The following is a 19859-nucleotide window of genomic DNA, read 5'->3' as shown; positions in this document are numbered from 1 at the left end:
TAAACACTAGTGATCCACAAGGCTGCACCTTCACCCCAACCCCCCACTACTCCACACCCTATACATTCAAGGCCGCACGACCAGATCTGCTTTAACTCCATTTGCTCAAATTCACTATGATACGACCATAGTGGGCCACAATCTTAAATAACAGTGTATCAGAGTGCAGGAAGGAGACAGAGCTTAGTAGCACATCAACAATGCAAAAGAATTGGGTCATTGACTTCAGGAAAGGCAACAGTGCACATGGTCATCTCTCAATGTTGAGGCTGAGAGGGTTGAGAACTTCAAGTTCCCAGGACTGAACATTACCAATAGCTTACTGTAGTCTAATCACATTGATGTCATGGCCAAGGAAGTTCACCACTGCCTCTACCTCCTCAGGAGGCTAAATAAATTTGGCATATTTCTGTCAACCCTTACCAATTTTTAATCAATGCAGCATAGAAAGCATACAACCTGAATGCATCGCAACTTGGTGTGGCAATTGCTCTGCATGCAATTGCAAAAGAACTGCAGAGTTGCGGACAAAGCTCAACACACCGTGAAAACCTGCCTCCTCTTATGGACCGTCTATACCTCTCACTATAGATCAGTAAAGCAGTCAGTATAATCAAAACCCATACCCACCCCAGACAACTCTCTTCTCCCCTCTCCCATTGGGCAGAAGATCCAAAAACCTGCAAACATGTACCACCTGGCCCAAGGACAGCTTCTACCCACTGTTATCAGACTCCTGAACTGACCTCTCATTTGGTAAAATGGACTCCTGACCATAAATTCCACCTTGTTAGGATCTTGCGCTTCATCATTTACCTGCAGTGCACTTTCTCTGTAGCCCTTACATTTTATTCTGCATTGGTATTAATTTACCTTGTTCTACCTCAATGCACTTTGTAATTGTTTGATCTGTATGAACAGACAAGCTTTTCACTGTATCCAAGCCCACGTGACGAGTATAAACCAATACTGCGTGTTCAAAGGCACTTTACAATGACTGAAGCACTGTTTTGTAGCAAGCAAGTTTTCCTCAGACAGCATTTCATAAGGTTAGTTTTAGAAATATTGATCAAGAGATAAATACTATCAGAACAGGGAGGATCTCTCTTCTGTTCTGGGGTGTAATAATGCCAGTATCCTTTCAATTTCACCCAACAGAACAGACAGGCTTATTGTCTCATCTAAAGAATGACATCTCCAACAATGCAGAGTAATGCTGTACAGTGTTAGACTTTCAATCTAGATTTTTGTGTTTGAGCCTCTGTATTATGACTTGGAAGCAGATGCAGAATAGAATCCAATGTGTGGAATTGAATACAAAAGGCAATTAGTGCTTTTGAAGACAATTAATGCAGATGACAAAAGATGAACTTTTATTTGGGAAAAGTTCACAGATTTGCTAAATGGTAGACAAAATGCAATATCATTGAAAATGCTTCTAGAGAATTTCCAAAACGGCAGTAGAGTCAAAGAAGGGGGCATGAAAATGGGATTTGAATAGCTGGAGATTTCTATTTGCACAAACATGGACAATTGGCTCTCAGTGGTGCAATCACTGATTTTTGTTTCCACTCACTCAACTATTAAGACAACTTACTTAATTGCCAGGAACCATTTACTCATGTACAGCCAAGTTGTAGGAAAATCTAAACGCTAGACAGTTGGAAGCATGGAGAGCCAGACAGAACCAGTTTAACTTGCAGGCAAATGCTTATAGAGCCTCCATGCCTCTAATTTTGTGCCATTGTACCAATGGGGAGGGAGAGGCAATAACATCAAGCAGAAGAACTACACTGATGTCTGAAAAAACTTACAAGTAGGTAAAATTTGCAATTTTTCCTGTTTCATATAGCCATTATACTCATATTGATCATAACACAGAAATTGTCAGTTATATTTGTCTAGCAGCTGCAAGTTAACTTCATTTTATATTACCCAACAGAAATTTGTCCCTTAACGTTAATTATACAATTTAGTTTCATTTATTTTTTGTATTTATGTTTGATATGGAAAACTGGAAGATGTTGAAAATTTCAGAAGACACAAATAACAAAAGAAGCAGATTTAACACTTCACCCTGTCACAAATCATCACCGACTACAGCGGAAGAAATCCCACTTCCAGCGCTCACCCAGTCATGTTCACTTCTTTCATTTAAAATAGGGTCTCAAAGATCTTGAGAACGGTCTTACAACAACACTGCATATACTAACAGTCAAGATTTAACATAATATCTCACCGAGGCGTAAATTGAAGCAACATGCTGAACTTAAATGCCTATTTCAGGTTATATATTATTTATAAACTTATTCAAAACAAGCACAGTTTTAAGATGCAAGAACATTGCATGTACATTCAAAAACATAGGCCTTACTGGGAGCTGCTATTTTTAACATAGCATAGCCTTAAAGTCATTGCTGGAATACTGACAAAGCCATAAAATTTCCTACCTCTGGTCCTATATAAAAAAAAAATCAAACTTATCTGAAACTGTGCCCATTTAGCAGTCAATAATACTTTGGATGGTTGAACTATTAACTCTTGGTTGTCACAAAAGCTGCAGAGGGCATAACACCACATTCCATACTTAGATCCATTTCTCTTGCAACCTATACATCGCAGCTGATGTGCAGAATCCAACAAGGCAGGTTTCCAGAGTTCAAATCATAAAGCAGAGTTTCAACCTAAAACATTAACTTCTCCCCCTCCATCCCCACAACAAATAGGTTACGGAGCTCCCCCAGCAGATTGTCTGTTGCTCCAGATCCAACACCTGCCGTCTTTTGTGGCTCTAACTTACAGCTTCTATTTTTGCTAAAAATAAAAATGTAATGACCATCACTGACAAATACTACTCTTCATAAAGTCATTTAGATTTTGGTATGAAGTTCTGTATGTTTCGATAATAACATACAGTCAAATGAGTGGTTTATTTACATACAAGGTTTAGCACACTCTGGAGTTCCAAGGAATTCCCAGTTGGACTCCATATTTGAAAAAAAATGTACACAACAAAACTAAGTGTTGCAGTTAAAAATATACATTTTTCTATGTCTAAGTAAAAGTAAACCTTGCAGAGCAAGATCAGTGAGGTCCATTTCAACCCAAAAGCAGATACAGTTGGTCCTATGACTATGTTGCAATGGTGTAAACTGCAGTCTCCATCAAGGTTGTGACTCAAACTTAATAGTTCCTCCCCCCCCCAGGGTCACAGGACTTGTTTCGGGGAAAGAAGTGTGGGGAAGTTAGAGGTCAGGCCAGAGTGTAGGCCTGCACTCAATGTTCAATAGCCAGAGGCATAGACAATGGGCCAAGGACGACCACGGTCAGATGTCAGGTAGGCAGACCAGCGGGGACGACAGCTGATACAACCAGACCCCCACCTCTCCCAATTCTGAATTAGAGGCCTGGAGTCTGGAGTCCTCATATATCATCATCATGGGATTGATACTGAGGATAGAAGCCCAAAGGTCAATCAGAAATCTGGAACCCACGGCCCAGTGGCCGAAGCCAAGGACTACGAGTCTCTGCGAGTCCCCTGGGGAAGTCAAAGACCCAATATCTGCAGATCCAAGTCCGCTGGAGGCTGGAGGCCTGGAGATGGCCTGTCCTGGGGTTTGAAAACTGTGTCTGCATGAGCGAGTAGGTAGGAGGGAGGCAAGGGGCTTATTTTGCTCTTGTTCTGTTGAACATTATGAGCATGCAGTGTTGGCACCAGAATGCATGGCAACTCTTGCGGGCTACCCCGCATACCCACAGTTGTGTTGGTTACTAATGCAAATTATGCATTTCACTATATCTATCAATAAACATGTGATAAAATCAAGTTTCTTTCACTCTGTGTACATCAAACGATTGCCTAGAGTTTGGTAAAACAGTCAAAAGACAATGGAGATTTACTCCACTGAATCTCCAGAATTTCAGCTGACTGCCTTTTGCTTCAAAGGAAAGAAAATACTAAATATTTTATGGATATTCTTCACACTATTTTGCCTGCAAATTCTCTTCTGTGTTATATTCCAGCAGGTCACATTCTAAATTGCAACTGAGACCATTACATAGAAACATAGAAAATAGGTGCAGGAGTAGGCCATTCAGCCCTTCGAGCCTGCACCGCCATTTATTATGATCATGGCTGATCATCCAACTCAGAACCCCGCCCCAGCCTTCCCTCCATACCCCCTGACCCCCGTAGCCACAAGGGCCATATCTAACTCCCTCTTAAATATAGCCAATGAACTGGCCTCAACAGTTTCCTGTGGCAGAGAATTCCACAGATTCACCACTCTCTGTGTGAAGAAGTTTTTCCTAATCTCGGTCCTAAAAGGCTTCCCCTCTATCCTCAAACTGTGACCCCTCGTTCTGGACTTCCCCAACATCGGGAACAATCTTCCTGCATCTAGCCTGTCCAATCCCTTTAGGATCTCATACGTTTCAATCAGATCCCCCCTCAATCTTCTAAATTCCAACGAGTACAAGCCCAGTTCATCCAGTCTTTCTTCATATGAAAGTCCTGCCATCCCAGGAATCAATCTGGTGAACCTTCTTTGTACTCCCTCTATGGCAAAGATGTCTTTCCTCAGATTAGGGGACCAAAACTGCACACAATACTCCAGGTGTGGTCTCACCAAGGCCTTGTACAACTGCAGTAGTACCTCCCTGCTCCTGTACTCGAATCCTCTCGCTATAAATGCCAGCATACCATTCGCCTTTTTCACCGCCTGCTGTACCTGAATGCCCACTTTCAATGACTGGTGTATAATGACACCCAGGTCTCGTTGCACCTCCCCTTTTCCTAATCGGCCACCATTCAGATAATAATCTGTTTTCCTATTTTTGCCACCAAAGTGGATAACTTCACATTTATCCACATTAAATTGCATCTGCCATGAATTTGCCCACTCACCCAACCTATCCAAGTCACCCTGCATCCTCTTAGCATCCTCCTCACTGCTAACACTGCCACCCAGCTTCGTGTCATCCGCAAACTTGGAGATGCTGCATTTAATTCCCTCATCCAAGTCATTAATATATATTGTAAACAACTGGGGTCCCAGCACCGAGCCTTGCGGTACCCCACTAGTCACTGCCTGCCATTCTGAAAAGGTCCCGTTTATTCCCACTCTTTGCTTCCTGTCTGCTAACCAATTCTCCACCCACACCAATACCTTACCCCCAATACCGTGTGCTTTAAGTTTGCACACTAATCTCCTGTGTGGGACCTTGTCAAAAGCCTTTTGAAAATCCAAATATACCACATCCACTGGTTCTCCCCATCCACTCTACTAGTTACATCCTCAAAAAATTCTATGAGATTCGTCAGACATGATTTTCCTTTCACAAATCCATGCTGACCTTGTCCGATCATTTCACCACTTTCCAAATGTGCTGTTATCACATCCTTGATAACTGACTCCAGCAGTTTCCCCACCACCGACATCAGGCTAACCGGCCTATAATTCCCCGGTTTCTCTCTCCCTCCTTTTTTAAAAAGTGGAGTTACATTAGCCACCCTCCAATCCTCAGGAACTAGTCCAGAATCTAACGAGTTTTGAAAAATTATCACTAATGCATCCACTATTTCTTGGGCTACTTCCTTAAGCACTCTAGGATGCAGACCATCTGGCCCTGGGGATTTATCTGCCTTCAATCCCTTCAATTTACCTAACACCACTTCCCTACTAACATGTATTTCGCTCAGTTCCTCCATCTCACTGGACCCTCTGTCCCTTACTATTTCTGGAAGATTATTTATGTCCTCCTTAGTGAAGACAGAACCAAAGTAATTATTCAATTGGTCTGCCATGTCCTTGCTCCCCATAATCAATTCACACAATTACATTGTGTTCCCCAACAGGATCAGAATCGCATTATACTTCTGGCAGAAGGAAAGTCTGACTGCCAGGCATCATTGCATTATATTAATCTATACTTCAGTTATTGATTAAAAAGTTGTCTCACTATAACTCAAATTTGCCGGCAATAAAACAGTATTTAATTGTTATAAAATGTGTTACATACGAGGGGTGATTGATAAGTTTGTGGCCTAAGGTAGAAGGAGATGAGTTATACAGCTCTCATTGCATGCACACACAGTTCAACTCAGTGATTATGCAGAAAGTTTGAAGTTAATATCTCATCTCCTTTTACCTTAGGCCATGAACTTATCAATCAACCCTGCTGTGGACCATTTTCTGGAGGTCCAAGGCGCCAACTTCTACAAAGAAGGGATCCGTATGTTCCACGACTGCCGGACTAAGTGTGTACATGTAGGAAGGGACTATGTTGAAAAATAAATGTGCTAGTTTTTTTTTAAATTGACACCTTCTTCCTTCGGCCAAGAACTTATCAATCACCCCTCATAGTTGCCATCTTTCACAAATGAAAGCATAGTGGCCAACTGTGGTCATCCTCAGATCTTATTGAAATGAGATTTCAGTGACTGGAATTAAAATATTAATTTGTTCTTCACATCACTCTTCTATCTTCACATTTGATAACAAGAGCAGAATTCCAACTAACATCAGGATACAACCGTATGCATCCATCCTTTGAAGATCAAAAGCAAAGGGGTTAATACAGTATCCTCCAGTGCTGCAGAAGGAGGATGGGACCTGGCTGGATACTATTCCATTTAACTGCTTATCTGGGCAGCATAGACAAGATGCAACCACTCCTGGCAGGAGTGCAATGAAGGCAAAGCTTTGTACCTCTGGAATCTTCGACACCTCTTCATGGTTAGGTACAAGGAAAACACTGGGAAAGCTCCAGAGCAGATTCCCTGCTCTGCTGCTTGGCTAAGCAAATTAGACCGGATATGTAATGAATGTGTGATGGAACAGCATCCTCAAAACTAATGAGATACGCGAGTTGCAGATGGGGTGGAATTAGATGGAAAATGGGTGGGATTGGTCTGGTGCAAGATGAGAAAGGTGTGAGTGCATAACACTGTAAGATTCATCACTGTGTACAGGTGATGAATTTGAGTGCTATGCATTTGAAAGTTAACCTTACCCACATTTCCAGTCAAATCTCAAATTAGGAGTGATGTCAAAGTGAATTCATCTCTGGAATGATAATATTCCTTGTTACCTCCCTTTTCAAGCCTTGCAGAGTGACATGGACCTCCTCTCTCTCATGAGATGTCACAGCATTAGCCACTCCTCTGGTCTTAATCCTGCAGCGCTGACAAGTGAGTGAGTGAGTGAATGAATGAGTGTACACACGCACACACCTTCCACTCCTCCTTACATTCCCCCTGAATTCCAGTTCACTCCCTGAACTCAGAATGTACTATTCCATCCCAGTAATCCCTTTACTGTTACTCCCTCCCCCTATTGCATTTCGATACTTTATGCCATTCCTGCTGCCAATCTCCTAGCCAGACAATGTCAGCTTTCTAACTCACACCTTGCCCACCATGCACCAGACCAATTCCTCCCACCTTCCCACCTACTTCCACCCATCTGCAACATGATGACTGGATCTCACACTGCCCTTCCCATCAGAGATTTGAAGGCAATCCCATCTCTCTAACACTGCAACCTCCACCCACCCCACATACAGCCTCAGTCATAGTGGAGGTTTGATGGGACAACAATAAAAACCATTATCTCACTGCAACTCGAATTTTGTAGGCAATAACATGTTAGTACGCAAGTACAGAGACTGCTGCAGGCACTTCACAACTATGCTCTTGGCTGCTTACCCAAACTCAATCCAAGCCAAGAAAGTGCCCTTGCATATTTTTCTGGCTTGCCACAGTCACAAACTTCTCCCAGGTTTCTGAGATACTGAATTAACTTGAAACAACCTAGGAGAATGTGGCTATGGAGTTTTAACTGATGACACACTGTAACACACAATAGAATGAAGGTCTGAAACTTTAGCCCAGTTTCTCTTGCCACAGACTTCAGCTGACCTACTAAGCATCTCCAACATCCACTGCTATTTTTGTGCAAGCATACACATTTCAGTCTGAGATTCAAAATGTCCCACCTTCAGTCCGATTTTCAGTGTGCAATCATGCAGTTTTACATTTGCTTTGCTTCCATGCAATTATTAACCACATTAACCAATATATTTCTGTACAGTAAACAGACCTTCACATCCCAGCAATAAAAAGGTTAATATGTTTAGAAGTACAAAATAAATTGATAATGAGGGATAAATTATTAATTTATTTTTAAAAAAAGCTTAAGTTGATGGCTGAAAGTAAGACAGGTGAAGGGATATGGAAAGAGAAACATGGGATGGGGACTAGTGTTCACATCCACGTTTAACTCTGGTTGGGACAAACAGACCATTTCCTTAGATACAGTAGGTTTACTAACAAAGTATCCATCAATGTCTTTGAACAAGTATCCCCCGAGTACATGATGTATCAACAATCATTTCTAATTCCACAGATAATAGCAGTTTTTATTCTCAAAATACCAAGTAGCACTCTGAAGTACAAACAACTAAAATGAGAGATCATGACTCATTCTACTGATTTAGATCAAGCCTTAGGAAAGAATTGACAACAACCAAAAAATTATTGTGGTTTTCCCAACAAAGTTGGCAAGCAGCTACCCTGAAAATAACTAACACTGGCTAAACTTGAGTTCATCCATGCAACATTTTATTCCCTGGTGACACTTCAATGACCTGCACACAAAACAGTACTCTACTTGCAAATGTAGGATTTAAATCGTTGTACTATACTGCCACTTGCAGGTATGTGTATTCCATTTACAAAGATATTTCTTGCCATAAGTAAACCATACACTTCTCTCCACTCAAATACACTTTGCAGAACTTCATGTCTTTGTGCTTTCAGTGACACGTTTTATCATAACAATCACAATTTATTTTATGTATCATTCGTATTAGTTGTAAAACACCCTGGGAATCCTACAGAATACCTATCTGCTAGTAAATCGTGGCAAACTAATAACAAGCTGAATATAATTAACAAAAGCATAGGACAATGAACATTTTCCATTAACTCTTTCAAATCAAAGGGTCTACAGAGCTGCTTGGTGCAGGAAATGCTTCATGCCTAACAAAAGACAGATACTACAACAACAAAAAAAAAATGGAAAAAGGGTTGAGTGTGTTGTTTGAAGATGACAGCCAAGTATATTCCTGTATTTCATGATGATACAAAGTCATTCTGCCAGGACTTTGAATGAATGAGGGTAATACACCTTCTGAAAATGGCAATATGTTCTAAGTCTAGTCTTTACTGCTTTGAATGCTTCAAGATGCATGTATACTGTAATATTCTACTTGTGGCAACAGGCAACAAATTTTTACAGAAGTGAATCATTAAGGAAGATGGCCACTCTCCTAAACGGGTGTTTAATGCAAATGAAATGGGTTACGTTTTTGGCAGAGCCCTCACATTTATTTTGCAAGCTGAGAAGGCAGTTCCAGGCTTCAAACAGCAAAGATCATCCTACTCTTCTGCTCAGAAGCATTGCCGAGAATGGGTTTGAGTTTAGCCTCTCTTAGACTTCTATCCAGAAAATCCAAGTGATCAAAAGAAATATTCAAAGGCTAGTGGTGTGGCAATTTAACAAGGAAAAGCTGGATGATAGTGCTGTTCTTCCAAGGTTATTCAAGGCACATTTATTGTCATTTAACTATATACATGTTTATAACATACAAAACCATATCATGTACATAGAAAAGAGACAATGTTTCTCCGAACCAGGGTGTAAAGGACACTTAACACACGATACCTTATGAGGGCAAGGATAAAATCTACAGGTAAATCACACATAAATAACAAACTAAAGTGCATTAATATTAAGCAACATACATCAAAGTTGCTGGTGAACGCAGCAGGCCAGGCAGCATCTCTAGGAAGAGGTACAGTCGACGTTGCAGGCCGAGACCCTTCGTCAGGACTAACTGAAGGAAGAGTTAGTAAGAGATTTGAAAGTGGGAGGGGGAGGGGGAGATACAAAATGGTAGGAGAAGACAGGAGGGGGAGGGATGGAGCCAAGAGCTGGACAGGTGATTGGCAAAGGGGATATGAAAGGATCATGGGACAGGAGGTCCAGGGAGAAAGACAAGGAGGGGGGGAACCCAGAGGATGGGCAAGGGGTATAGTCAGAGAGACAGAGGGAGAAAAAGGAGAGTGAGAGAAAGAATGTGTGTATAAAAATAAATAACAGATGGGATACGAGGGGGAAGTGGGGCATTAGCGGAAGTTAGAGAAGTCAATGTTCATGCCATTAGGTTGGAGGCTACCCAGACGGAATATAAGGTGTTGTTCCTCCAATCTGAGTGTGGCTTCATCTTTACAGTAGAGGAGGCCGTGCACATCCTCTGGGTTCCCCCCGACCTTGTCTTTCTCCCCGGACCTCCTGTCCCATGATCCTCTCATATCCCCTTTGCCAATCACCTGTCCAGCTCTTGGCTTCATCCCTCCCCCTCCTGTCTTCTCCTATCATTTTGTATCTCCCCCTCCCCCTCTCAAATCTCTTACTAAGTCTTCCTTCAGTTAGTCCTGACGAAGGGTCTCGGCCTGAAACGTCGACTGTACATCTTCCTAGAGATGCTGCCTGGCCTGCTGCTTTCACCAGCAACTTTGATGTGTGTTGCTTGAATTTCCAGCATCTGCAGAATTCCTGTTGTTTGCTTTAATATTAAATATGGTAAGGTACAGAACAGCATAGCCAGTGACACTTTGAATACAGTGCGGCAGAGAGTTCAGAAGCCATTCTGACCATTCTTGTTTTTAATGCATCGGAGTCTCTTAAACACAAAATAATCTGCAGATGCTGGGATCAAAGCAACACTCACAACACGCTGGAGGAACTCAGCAGGTCCGGCAGCAAATGTGGAAACGATGAGTTGACATTTCGGGCTGGAACCCTTCGTCAGGACTGAAGAGGGAAGGGGCACAGGCCCTATAAAGAAGGTGGGGGGGGAGGGTGGGAAGGAGAAGGCTGTGAGCAGAGGAGGCCACGTTGTTGCTCTCCCAACCTGAGGAGTAGTAGATGAGGCTAAACTCAGGTTGGAGGAGCAACACCTCATATACCGTCTAGGTAGTCTCCAGCCCCTTGGTATGAACATAGAATTCTCCAACTTCCGGTAATTCCCTCCCCCTCCCTTCCTCTATCCCTATTTCACTCTGCCCCCTCCCCCAGCTGCCTATCACCTCCCTCATGGTTTCACCTCCTCCTACTACCCATTGTTTTCCTGCCTATCACCTCCTGCTTCCCCTCCCCCCACCCCTTTGTCTTTCAAATTACTGTTTTTTCAACTGGACCTACCAGCCTTCTCCTTCCAACCCTCCCCCACCTTCTTTATAGGGCCTCTGCCCCTTCCCTATTCAGTCCTGACGAAGGGTTCTGGCCCAAAAAGTCAACTGATCGCTTCCACGGATGCTACCCGACCTGCTGAGTTCTTCCAGCACGTCGGAGTCTCCTACCTGATGGTAGAAAATCAAAGAGAATGCTAGATGGATGGGTGGGATCCTTAATGATACTAAGGGCCCTATGCATGCAGCATTCCTGATAAATGTCCCAGATGGACAGTAGGGAGATCCCTATGATCCCCTCAGCTGTTCTCACAGTCCTTTGTAGGATCTTCTATGTTAAATCCTTTTTCCACCGGCTTCATTGAAATATACTGTGTGAAAATTGGAATTTTCTTTGTTGACAATACCTCTGGATATCCAGTTAACAAGGGAAGCTGTCACAACCATGTGCTTTTGCCCCTCATTCTCCATTATATTGAAGATTATACCTACTATTAATGCATCATGAAGCTTGCCATTTTGGAATCAACACAACCATTCTGGAAAATTAAGATGAACAACAGCAAGATAGCCAAGGACCACTTCAGTGCCCCATGAAATGTAACCCATACAACAAGGAATGATTTTTGGATGAAATTATGACCAATATTTGCTCACAAATCCTGCAGGTTTACAAACTTGAAAAACACAAGGGAAAAGTAAATGTCAAGCTGGCAGACTTGGGTGGGTTTGTCAAAGTACAAAAGTATGATGTAAAAGTTACTGGAGTCATTTGTTAGAATTACAAGGTTCTGTTACAGCTTGATTAACAGAGGTTAAAGAACAACAAGCCACAGAATCACACCAACTTCCTGCAAAGATCAGCCTGTGGGAGCAGCCCCCTCCCCATCCCCGCAGCCCACAAACAAGTGGCAACAATCTCATTGTGGATAACAGCGTTAAACATGGCCCCGTGTTGCAAGATGGCATGATTTGCTACAACACACACAAGATGCTGGAGGAACTCAGGTCAGGTAGCATCTACAGAAAAAAAAAGTAAACAGTTGACGTTTCAGGCCGAGACCCTTCATCAGGACTGGAAAGGAAGGGGAAAGGTCAGCATCAGCAGGTGGGGGGAGGGTGGAAGTAGAGTTTAGGTGAAACCAGGAGAGGAGGAGGGAGGGGTGAATCAAAGAGCTGGGAGGTTGGTGGGTGAAAGAGATAAAGAGGTGGAGAAGGGAGAATCTGACTAAGGTTCAATTTCCACATCTGTCTGGAAGGAGTTGGGACATTCTCTTCATGACCGTATGGATTTCCTCCAGGTGCTTCAGTTTCTTCCCACATTCCAGAGGTATATGGATTAGTAAGGGTTAGTAAATTGTGGGCATGCTATGTTGGCGCTAACAGCACGGCGACAATTGCGCACTGCCCCGGCACATCGTTAACACAAAACGATGCAGTTCACTGTATGCTTGTTATACATGTGACAAATAAAGCTAATTTGTCTTTCTTTAAAATCAAAACAAGGATTGCCCAGACTTCTACTGATACCTCTTGAGGCCCTGTTCATTACCCATCCAGAAGTGCAGATATCACAAAAAAATCCTTGCCATCAACATCACAAGTTCCCAGCCCAGGTTCATTATCATCCAACACCAGCAGCCCCTCTGCCTCACACCAACTCTCTTCAGCTTCTCGTCTCCCCATTCACCTCAGCATGAAAAGCAGCCTTACCCTCCAGGGAGTAGCCTCAGAAAAATGTGTAAATTTAAAAGTTTACCTTTATTCAAAATAAAATTATTAATTTTAATCTTAACCATTATAGTAGACTTCTTGATTTGCCAAATTGCTTTATAAAATGTTTTCCAGAAGAACAAATTTTCCTAAGGATTACTATATTAGCTTCATAATTCAAATATTTTCAATACAACACAAACAACACAAGCAGTTCAGGCAGCATCTGGTGAGAGGATCACTGGAGTTACACTAGATTGATGACCATGCTTCAGATCACTCAAGAAGTGTCCAATTTAAACAGCAATATTATGAAAACTGCAGATCTTACAGGCCTCTAGTATAATGGGATGGAATGTTTGATATAGCATTTTGGAAGGTCATCAGCACTCCTGTCAGGACCTATTTACTAAACTTGGCAAATCACAGCAAGTAAGAGGAAGCAAGTATTATTTTTCAAGCATGTTTGTCTACAACTTTAGAAGGCTGTTACTCAGAGGAACATGCTCCCTACTTTTACAGCATACTTTGAGATCTGCAGAATCAATCATGGATGCTTGGGGGGGGGGGAATGTGCATAAATGGATTAATAATCTTTTCTTTCAACAATCCAAATAGGGCTATTGGTGAAGTAACTAAAGGAAATTGCAGGCAGCTCCACCTGGCGAGTTTAAAGCAAGCTTAAGTACTTTTCTTCATTTCAAAAACTTTGAGTTGAATATGTGTTGTTTATAGTGAAATTAACAGACCCTCTGACGTTTTGAAAATTAACTGTGGCTAAATAATCATGTAAAATTCCTCCCCACACCTTGTTTGGCTCATCAGGCAGCAACCTTATAGTTTCTTTAGCATTTTGTCTTTTATTTTTAACAAGGCTAGCTCAATGCTCAACCCAGCACAGATGGAAAGCATGCAAGGAACCTGCTGGATTCGAACCCACAACCTCTTGTTCCGAAGTCTGGGTGCGGATACCACTGCACCACTGGAACAGATTGAATAATCAGACAAAAGTATTTAATAAAATCTACATAAATTAATGCAGCAACTTTGCAAACATAGGTGATGTGAGAAAGATACAGGTGTGTGGAATTGGTTATTCACACAAATTATTTTGTATGCTTTTGACATCTTTATTAAAATAAGGTTATTATCTGACAGAGAATAAGTGTCGTAGTAATTTACTCCAAGGCTCTCACTTTCTGATTGACTGGATATAGTTGCCACAGTTTCACACTTAACAAAAGCCAACCCCAAGTACAAATTGATCTTGGTAATAAAAGTAATGTGTTATACAACCTTCACTTGACACAGAATTTAGAAGCCGTCAAATCCGATGCAGTAATCCACAGCAAATGTTGCATGATAAAATAGCTTTCCCAACAGAACAGATTTATAGAATTAAAATTAAGCAGAAAATTTAGCCAATACACAATATTACTATGCTTTATAAGTCACAAGGTCACTTAATTAGTAGGTGTTTATACATTAGCATATAGCCATTGGATAAAATAAAAATTGACAGGGAGATTTTAATAAGAGATGGATGCCACAATAACACAACAGTTAGCATGACACTATTACAGCTCAGGGCATCAGAGGTGAGTGTTCAGTTCTGACATCAACTTTAAGGAGTCCTCCCCGTGGAATGTGCAAATTTTCTCCGAGTGCTCCAGTTTCCTCCTGCAGTCAAAAGGCGTGTCTGTTGGTAGGTTAATTGGTCATTGTAAATTGCCCTGCGTTTAGGCTAGGGTTCAACTGAGGATTCCCAGGTGGCGTGGCTGGAAGAGCCAGTAGAGCCTGTTCCATGCTGCATCTCAATAAATGAGCTAGTATTGACCATTTATTTTCAGGGGTTTTATTGGCTGGCAATTCAATCCTATATAAAAATTACAGGTTTTTTTAGCTTTCAAAAGGAGTACAAGTGGAACAGGTTTTTTTTGGGAAACGAGCCGTACAGAAGACATGGTAAAGAAGGCATTTAGCATGCTGGCCTTCCTCGGTCAGGGCACCCATTTTAGGAATAGGGACACATTGTATAACTGCAGCATAGTGTTGGCAAGACTGCAGTTTTAGAATTGTATATAGGAAAATGTTATAAGGAAAATGTTGTCAAGCTGGAGACAGTATAGAAGAGATTGACAAGGATGTTGCCTGGATTCAAGGGCCTCAGTTCTCAGGAGAAGTTAGCCACGCTGGAACTTTATCCACTGGACCACAGGGTAATGAGGGGTGACCTCAGTTTATAAAATCATGAGGGGTATGGACAAGGTAGAAAGTCGTAGTCCTTTCTCCAGGATTGGAAAATCCAAACCTTGAGAAGTCAGGTACTAGATAAGAGACAAGAGATTAGAAAGAGACCTGAGAAAATACTTCTTAACAGGCTGAAGAGAACATCTGGAATGAGCTGCCAGAAGTGGTTGAGTCAAGTGTAATTTCAATATTTAAGAGGCATCTGAATAAGTACATGGAGGGGATGGGGTTAGAGGGTCACGGCTCAAATATGGGCAACAAGGAAGTTGCCATGGTCAGCATGGACCAGTTGAGCTGAAGTTTTTGTGCTCTATTACTCCAACTCCAGAAACAGACAATTTCTTGCTGTATCTACTGTATATGCTTACTTTGCACTAACAAGGACATTCAGATCTCTCTGTACCACGGCATTTTATTATCTCTCCCTTAATAAATAATGTTTCTCTATTCTTCCTATCAATGTGGAAAACATCACATTCCTCCTTCTTAAAATTCCAAGGCCATGTTTTGCCTACTTTCTGAACTAATACACATCTTTTGTCCTCTTCACAATTTGCTTTCCCACGCATCTTTATACAGTCAATTTGGCTACAACATATTGGTCCTTGCACAGATGGTTAAATAACTGAGGCCCAGCACTGATCCAAATAGCACCTTAATAGTTACAATGTGCCAACCTGACCCATGTAATGACCCATGTAACTACCCGCATCCCATTTTCTGCAGGTTAAACCAATGTCCTAGGCATACCATCATATTACCCCCAATGTCAGAAGCTCATAATCTGTGCAGTAACCTTTCATGTGATATTTCATTGGAAGTGTCTTTTTAAGTCAAATCCACAGGTACCGATTCCTCTTTAATCTCAAAAAAAAAACAACAAAATCTGCAGATGCTGGAAATTTGAGGAACACACACAAAATACTGGAAGAACTCAGCAGGCCAGGTAGCATCTATGGAAAAAAAAGTACAGTCGACGGTTCTGGCCGAGACCCTTTGACAGGACCTTCAGCCTTCCTGTTTACTGTATCCTGAAGGCTTAGTCAATTTATCCAGTACACTTCTATTTTGTGTTGTCCATTTGTATTATGGTTTCTGTTTGTCACCAAGCCACCATAAATTTTAATATATTTTAATGAAGCAATAGCAACAATGTCTTGAAGTAGTAGGGGAAGGAAAAACTAAGGTCAAAAACAAAGCATTGATTTGTCTGATTTGCTGAACATTTTCTGGGGGGGGGGTGTTTGTGTGTGTGGTTTTCTTTTAAAACAACTTCCAGATTTAGGATTTTCTGTGGAATATTTCGAAAATAGATAAAGTTTTTTCAGAAGGTTGTGACCATAAGGGAATTGATCACTGGAATAATGTAGTTCTGGATCACACTGCATATTCCATCACACTATTCAGGTATCTGTAACCGTTCTCAGTATAGATTCTGATTTCAATGACCTTTCCTCTGCTGTGTTCTGGTTACAGATTAGTGGATCGATGTATTTGTTTTCCAACAGCATAGAAAACTGCTTTTATTCCCTTAATTAGGGTGCATCTAATTACACTGAATATTGTACATGACAGAGAGTTCCTTTAGAATCCCATGGCACCTGTTAAGCTTACACATTCTGTTCACTTGGGAGCCACCTAGGAATTTAAAGAACCCCATCTGGGAATTTTTAGTTCACAAACTATATGTTTCCTTGTATATTGGCTAGTAATTGCTGTTGAAAAGAGTGCAGCCTTACCAAGTCCAATCTGAAGATCAACTCTATTGATCTTTTTTAAAAATTAGTGCCAACTCAAGGACCCATTGATATTAGCTTCTCTAAGCCTCAAAAGAAATAATAGTTAAAACGGAACTATCACTATTGCACCTTCCTCCTGTAACCTCCTCACTCATGTTTCCTCTTTATTTCAGCAACTCTCTTCTATGACCTTTGAGGACATTCTGCACATCCCATTTGGGGAGATAGTGAGAGGAAAAGAAAATTCACTGAGATCTGCCAAAACCACCAACTCCTAGTCTCTTAAAGTTGAAACAAGCCACCAGTAAGTCATTAGCTGTGCAAATTGTTTTCGTTGAAAACTGGGTCAGCCATTTATTTTCATTCCGTTTAAAGTGTATTATACAGCCAATAAACTTTTCTAAAAAAAAACAATCTACTCATGTGGCAGCATTTATTGCCCATTCTTAATTTCCCCGCACTTTGAAAGTTGTTCAGAGTCAATACATGGGTGTGTTTAGGGTCACTGAAACACCAGACAGGATGACCTTGGCAGAATTTCTTCCCTGAATGATTGAAGTTTGTAAGATTAGGATTTGACAAGGTCTGTAGACAAAGCACATACGCCCGCTAAGTAATGAAACAACACTGGGTTCTTTCAACATCTCCCCTACATTGCCCGAAGGTTCGGTTTCGTGAATTTATTTTACTCTAAATATCAGATTTTTGAAGAAATCAATATTTAGCGGGACCAGGAAGTATAGATGAAGGCTGAGTTATTATTGAAATGGACTCGAAAGACCCCAGAGCCAAGTCCTACGCCACTTCTTATGCCCCCCACCACCATAATCACAATTTTAAAAACACTAGCGCTCTCAACCCTCTCAAACAAGCCCGTCACTTAAAATATCAATCGGCAGTGAATTAACAAACGCAAGATGCTGCAGATGCGTGAGGTTTACAAAATATGAATCAACACCCAAAGAGGCTTGTTTACAGAACCAGCAACACGGGACATTTCGAGCGGAGGGCTCAAACACCAGGTGGCCCCAAACATTTCTCTTAAATCGACAGATCCTCCGCCACCAAAAAAAAAATCAAAACTCGCCAAAGCTCGTTTTCCTATTGTCATCCCTGATATCGCCATATCAGAAATTTTTAAAAACGCATAATTTTCCTGAGATAAGGGGTATGTCACACGCACCTGATGCTTGAAGGAAGGACAACCAATCCAAATATCGACGGTCGATTGACAGCACAGCGGTGACGTTTGGAACAGGAGTCCATCAAGGGGGCGCCGACGACCAACTGCAGGTTGCCGATGGGGCGATGTAAACACTGACCCAGCTGGCCAGGGCCGGGGCCAGACTCAACAGTCAAGGGGGCAGCCAGCTGTACCCTCCAATGGGGCTCTCAGCCGGAAAAACCTCCAGCGGCGGGGCTTCTTCCTCGCCTCAACACACACACACATTATATAAAAACACATACATCACACACACAAAATCTCGATTCCGTCAGCGGTAAGAACAAGCACATCCTCGTGTGATGGGAGGGAGGGGAGGGGATTTGACGCGTAATCATGCACATTTGCATAAAGGTGCGATGGTGGGAAGCAGTTGTTGACAGCTCTCAATAAATCGCCTTTATTATTAAAGCAAATTTTAAAAAAATAATAAAACGTGTGCCCATAACCAAACAAGCGCACTTTCTGCAGCTGCCGATGTTTTGACGGGATGGCGGCACATACCCAATAACTAAATAATAAATTTAAACGAACACGGATAGGACATAATTAACGTGGCCGCATTTACGAGTTTTGTGAATGTGCAGGTTTACGCAAACAGCAGAGAGCGAGACCTTGATTTTCACGGGACTGCGAGTCTATTTACCCAGGGCAGTTCAACAAAAGAAAAAAAACACGACATTTTTTTTAAAAAAACCTCAGTAACAACTGTAACGGAATAAACCAAGAGGGGCTTCGGGGAGCGGGAGAATTTCGACAGCGCGAGCTCGAAATGCAAAATACCATTTAAGACAAAACCAAATATTCTCACATAAACAGAAGGATCTAGCCAGCCTGCAGCTTCCATTCCACCGCCGCAGCCTGGCCTTTGGAACTGGTGACAATGTATCAGTGTCAGAGTGCTACCGAAGATTTGACGGCACGGACTCATTTTTAATCTTTTATGAAGGGCTCCCTTGTAGGATGTTTTTTTCCACACTCACCTTGTTGTTGTCATTCATTGCTGGTGTTCGAGAAGACAGCGGAGGAGGCTTCGCTTGTGTGTGAGCTTCCTCTAGTTACATGTCCTTCTCTCGTTCTTTTAACCCCCGGTTTAAAGCGCGTCTCTTTTAACCCTGCCCCCTCCGGTTTTAGGGGTGGGCGGTGTTCGGGCTGTCAAGGTAAGGTTGCCTTGTGATCTGCGGTCGCTTTCCGACCTGGAACCGGGTCCTAATCGCGGCGAAGCGACAGGCTGCGCACGCCCCGCCCCGCCGCATCACATCCCATCCCATCCCGCCCATACTGAACTGCAATAGAACTCCCCCACATGCTGGGCACAGCCCTCACACATTGATATCACGCTACGAACCGTGACTTTACGCTTACTGGAAGTGCACTGTCCTGCGCAGACCCCTCAGGCCTGAGCGCTGGGAGGATCGGTGCAAGTTCACATCAGTCTCCAGTTCGTACATTTCTCCCGCAGAGGCTCAAAGGGTTCAGAGTAATTTATATTTTTAAGCAATTGCGTCATGCCTTGCCCTGCCGTGTCTATCTGCGGGCCAATTGCACGTTTAACATCTCACAGTACAAGATGACTCAGATAAACACTGTGCGGGACTCAAGTCTTTGATATGGAACAGGGAGACGGAAGAGCCTAATAAAGTAAAACAATTAGTGCAAATAGTTTGTGGTTAGCTAG

General features: G+C 42.2%; 1 protein-coding gene across 3 annotated transcripts in view; it reads right to left on the bottom strand.

The window, feature by feature from the left end:
• si:ch211-161f7.2 (retinoic acid-induced protein 2) overlaps positions 1-19628 on the bottom strand; it is a 70010-nt gene extending 50382 nt beyond the window's left edge. Inside the window, exon 1 of one of the 3 annotated variants that reach the window (XM_063051071.1) lies at positions 19547-19628. Coding sequence is in view for 1 of the 3 variants with exons in the window: in XM_063051069.1 (XP_062907139.1) it covers positions 19165-19182 (18 nt within the window). In the remaining 2 variants the exon portion in view is untranslated. Of the gene's footprint in view, positions 1-18142; positions 19079-19164; positions 19408-19546 lie in introns of those variants that run through there. The other 2 variants (XM_063051069.1, XM_063051070.1) reach the window with 2 other exon arrangements.
• Positions 19629-19859: the final 231 nt, after the last annotated feature.

Source organism: Mobula hypostoma, chromosome 6 (assembly GCF_963921235.1).
Source record: "Mobula hypostoma chromosome 6, sMobHyp1.1, whole genome shotgun sequence".
Lineage (NCBI taxonomy): Eukaryota > Metazoa > Chordata > Chondrichthyes > Myliobatiformes > Myliobatidae > Mobula > Mobula hypostoma.
This window is presented reverse-complemented; position numbering and strand designations above follow the sequence as displayed.